This window comes from Montipora foliosa, chromosome 4, assembly GCF_036669935.1.
Source record: "Montipora foliosa isolate CH-2021 chromosome 4, ASM3666993v2, whole genome shotgun sequence".
Classification (NCBI taxonomy): Eukaryota; Metazoa; Cnidaria; class Anthozoa; order Scleractinia; family Acroporidae; genus Montipora; species Montipora foliosa.
Genome location: NC_090872.1, coordinates 23,253,099 through 23,258,098, shown reverse-complemented (window position 1 = coordinate 23,258,098; position 5,000 = coordinate 23,253,099). Strand labels below are relative to the sequence as shown.

The 5,000-nt window shown below is 38.6% G+C and overlaps 1 protein-coding gene across 2 annotated transcripts in view; it reads right to left on the bottom strand.

Moving 5' to 3' along the window:
- The window catches only part of LOC138000339 (tumor necrosis factor receptor superfamily member 16-like), an 11,966-nt gene that overhangs the window by 380 nt on the left and 6,586 nt on the right, over positions 1–5,000 (bottom strand). The window contains exons 6-8 of one of the 2 annotated variants that reach the window (XM_068846668.1): positions 3,742–3,854; positions 3,176–3,233; positions 1–827 (exon numbers count right to left, since the gene is read on the bottom strand). The exon at positions 1–827 is cut by the window's left edge and continues 380 nt beyond it. In XM_068846668.1, coding sequence (XP_068702769.1) covers positions 490–827; positions 3,176–3,233; positions 3,742–3,854 — 509 coding nt within the window. In that variant the 3' untranslated portion in view covers positions 1–489. The remainder of the gene's footprint in view (positions 828–3,175; positions 3,234–3,741; positions 3,855–5,000) is intronic. The other variant, XM_068846669.1, reaches the window with a different exon arrangement.

The following is a 5,000-nucleotide window of genomic DNA, read 5'->3' as shown; positions in this document are numbered from 1 at the left end:
CAAAATTCTTCTAAAAAACTAACTGCTGTAAAAATAACGTTTACAAAACTGTGGAAACTTTGATGACCTACGAAATATATAAAAAAGAAAAACGAAAACGTGGATTATCCATCCCCAGTTCCATTGTTTTCAACGTTTGAGGAGCTGAACTACAAGCCAAAAGCTATTTTTGGGACGACATTCCCCCCTCTCTTAAAAAAAATTTGCTGAAATACTCATTCAAACAAATGTTTTGCAGAGAAGGACAAAGAAAACCACAACACATAGACGTCTCAAAATAGCACCTGGACGTGATTGCTCTGACCAATCGCAACTGGGCCAAAAGCACGATGAGTCAACCACAAATGTAAAACATGGTCTACGCACGGGAAATTATTTAATACACGGTAGCGCATTCCAATGATACGCAATCGGTTAAATGCTAAAAAATGACAAAAATGATACTACTAGCCAATTTTCTACAATTTTCATGCAATATCGATTACGTTCTTACGATAAATTTTCAAAGTCGTCGTCTTCATCTTCTCGCAAATCGTACTCCCTCAGCAACTCGGCAACTTCACAGCGGAAGGCTTTTTCTTCCACAACCGAAGCAAATTTCTCTACTGTAACTTTCGGATAACGAGAAATAATACTTAGAATCATAGCTTTGGATGGACCTTCTTTATGCTCTTCAAAGTCAGATTTTATCGTCCAATAGTCGAAGCGGAAATGTTGAGCTATGACTTCGTAATTATGACATCCCGGAACAGCTGTATCCAAACGCTTGCAGATCTCCTCGAGGAGGTTCAGATCATGATTTACAAGACTTGCTAAACGCTTTGAGGCTGAAAAAATAATGGAGCAACACGATTGTCATATTTCCATGCAGAATGAAAGGTGGCGCTTTGCGATATCATAGTTAGCACCACTGGAAGCCAGTGGTTTCGCGATCTTGCGAGTTCTACCCCTCGCTGTTCTAGTTCGCCCCCTATAAAAATATATCTCCCCATACCAACTATTTTAGTTCAATTTTTGAGCCAGACTTAGATACAGCTCAAAGATCACCGAACTAAGAACTACGTTGTGCCCGCATAATGACACCTGACCAGTGACACAAATTAAGTCTTTTCATCATGAAAATTCTACACAACATTTGTATGGAGCGCGTCAACTTGATCAATACTGGAAGAACTTTTGATACAAAGCGGGTTTTGACAAAACAATGACTGTCGGTCTGCAGACCACCCACTGCCCCCTATAAAATACATAGGAAATATAAAAATAAGATGTAACAGATAGAGTAAAAGATATAAATTTTACTAATAATGATATATGCGAATAAACTTACAAGGATTTCTTTGGAGATTTACTGGTACGCGTATGCCCTTATGTGATAAAAAACTGCGCTATTTTCTACCACAGGCTTCACGTAGAATGGTTGGCCAAGGTTTTCTTCCGCACATGAACTTACCTAGAAGTGCTTAGAGTGTGCATATTCGCAGTCATTAGGGCAAATACTGAAATCTTTGGAGAGAGTCAAACTTTTTTCCTTAATATACAGAAAGTGAAACTCACGGATAGTGCATGACCAAGAGAACATAAAGCTAGGGGGAAGAGAGCGCATCCCCCATACATACCCTTTTCCAGAGGGAATATGTCTCAAGTTATTTTTGGATCGACTCCCACGCTGTACATATCCCAAGGGGATCAGGCAACAGCCAATAGTATGGCAGGAGTGTGTTCTCTGAGCGTGGGCTATCCGCGCGGAACACATTCCAGCCATATGAATGGCTGTTGCTTAATCCCCTTGGGATATGTACAGCGTGGGAGTCGATCTAAAAATAACTTGAGACATCTTACCAACGGAAAAGGGTATGTATGGGGGTTTTGATCTCTTCCCCCTTTATTTTCTCTTGGCATGACTTATCCACCGGACAAAGTTATTTGGCGTTTGAAGAATTGAGAGCAGGACTTCCACTCTTCCCTCCGCAGCTCCTCATTGATGTTGAGGGCAAATAAATTCATGTTAATAGTGAAATGTTAATTAACTGAAAGATTTCGCAAACACCGATATCATCATATGTTAGAAAGTTACACTCTTAGCGAATAATTGCAGAGGTTTCAGTGACTGTGTATGTTTTGTTTCTGGAACTTTCTAAAAACTGTTCCCGTATTAATATTTTTTGGCTGAAAAAAAAACTTGTTATTTTTGGAAAAGCTCGTGAATATTATTTACCTTCTAGAAAATTCCGGAGATTGAGTCAGTAAGCTGCAGTTGCACGATACGACAGAATACATGTACCGTGATGTTTTTCAACACCAGTTCCTTCCTCTGTGTTTTGCGAAAAATCAAACTGCTAAAATTTCCAGCTGCGTTTTGCGGAGTCTCTTAAGTCTTACATGGAGCGTCCGTGTCAAGTATTCTTTGACGACAGGACAATTGTAGAGCAGACAGCAAGCCACATGTCTCTCCCTTTCTCTCCCCACCCCTCTCCCCCGACCAAGTCCCACTCGCTCCGGACAATAAAAAGAGAGATCTTTTCGATTCAATTCTAAAACATTTAATTTGTCTGGTGTCGAGACGAGAATTAGCGCGAAATTATTACAGTACCTGTAGTTGTGATTACGATCTTCAGCAAATTCGAAAATTCTGGTAAGTTTAATTTTGTTATTTTGTAGTTTGTTCCATTTTTTATTAATCCTATGAATTTTACAGGGGGTCAGGAGGGGGTCAGCAGACCAGGGGTCAGTGTTTTGTCGAAATCTGTTCAAAGCGGAGGGAGAAGAGGGGTGCAGTTTTAATTTCGGGCCGAAATAAAAGGAAATAAGACCAGTCTAGAATTTCTCTTGACGTGAGCCAAACATTAGGAACTAATTTGTGTGGGTTCCAACATAAGCACAATGTTCCCGACACAACTGCGCATGTGCGCATTACATCGTAAATGATCATGCAATCCCAGAAGTTATGCAAACTACGACAAAGACAATGTCCATTCGTTCAGTTTAAATCTATAAGTGCAAATAAATAATTACCACATAGTTTTTTAAAGCATTGTCATGAATAACAAATTCCTCCTAGCATTGCTCATGCAAACGTCCAGAAAATTGCACCAATTCTTGGATGATTTCTTGTTACTTAGACTAACCCTTTTTTATTGAAATTATAGTACTTCCAAAAGATTTATTATGATACCTTTATTTCTCCTATCTTGTTGTTGACAATCAACAGATGTGCTCTGTACTGGCTCCTGCTAAATAATGGAAGAAATACTCTAGTTAATGAAGATTATAAATATAGAGACTAACATGTCGTGATATTGTAGCTGCCATGTTGGTGACCCAACCTAATCCTGAGAAACTCTGATTGTTTAATGCAGACACTTTCTTGCATGAGCTGGACTTTGGGGGATCATGTATGGGTTGCAATTAAGGATTGCCTGCCAGCCAAGCTAAGGAGTGTAACTTGGTCTAAGAGCTGGGTACAGTAGTTTTTCCCTTCTGGCAGCCTTTTACACACCCCTTCCACTAAACCTCCATTTGGTGGTGCAGATGAAAGTAGTCAAGCTCAGAAGCACTTACATGTACTCTTGTGTTGAGATAAGTAATTTCCCTCCCTTTCTGGTCGTGTGATCTCATGCACGTAAGGCCACGTTTTTGAATATGTTTAAAAAAAGTCTTGAGTTGCAGTTGTGTAATTAACAACCCGGCTGTATTGTTTGTCATGGTCAAACTCAAAACTAACAGAATCATATAACATACCCTGTATAACAAGGGTCTGCTAAGTCCCTTTGGCTCTTCCTCTTCTTCTTCAACCTTCCCTTCATCTTGAAGAGATCTGGAAGCTGTTGTCACCCCTTCTTTGGTGCCACTTTCTGGTGTGAAGAAAACAAAAATTAATAATGTAGAGTGTCACTGTTCACATGACGTCACAGCGACCATATTGGAGGAGTGATTTAATAAATCATTCTTTTGGGAAATGAACTCTGAGTATTTTTATGAAAATTCTTTTTTATTTTAGTAATGCAAATATGGCTGCACAATTGTCAAGAAAAGACTAGTTTAGGAAATGTGGGTGTGCTCATAATGCACTACCACTATTAGAGAGATTGATTTACCTGGATACTTCATTAATGACCAAGCACAGCCACAGCCACAAGCTGAATAATATTGTGCTTAAATTAATTATCAATAGATACAAAACAAGAAGAATAATATTATACGATATTTTTCATAGGAATTAAAATTTGCTGGAAATGTTTATGTGATCTATAAGCCTGAAACTCATGATCATAATAAATACAACGTTTGATGTTACAAAGTGGGAGAACAAATTTAATGCCCTCAGATTCGTCAGCAAGTAGTAGGTTGCAACTGTGTTTCTAGCTGGCAGGAAGTTCTGCAGCCTTAATGCTGCAAGTTTCCAGTAACGTTGTTGACAAGTTTAAGTGTCATTGCATCAGCTCTCTCCTTTCAAAAAAAGTACAGAGACCAGATTGGCTGAGGGCCTTGTGTACAATATATGCAACAACTACAGTAGTTTGTTCTGTTCTGCCTTCTGTGATTGATTGATTGATTGATTGATTTTAATAATTAATATTTCTACATGCCTGACCTTCCATTTAATTTTCTTCCAGTTTCTCATTTTCTGTATCCAGAATATTAAGGATCTGGATCATGATTCTGTTTTCCTGGTTCTAGTGTCAGGATTCCAGATTTTTCATACAGCAGGAAAAAATGGGGGTTGGAAGAAGCATACTATAAGTTATTTTTGTCTGTATTATTGAAGGCGTCACAAGAAGTTTTGGCCACAATTGTGCGTAGTTGGCTTCTTCTGGACTCCTTATCTAACAGCTTGTCAAAAAGATTTTAACCTGGTATTCTGGCCCTACTATAAGCTAGAAAATACTTCCTGTTTCCTCTTTTTAGAGGAATACGCCAGAACTACAAGTGGGGTTTCAATTCATAAATAAATTATATGTTAATTGTGGTAACACTCACTGGCAGTTTCTTTCTTTCAT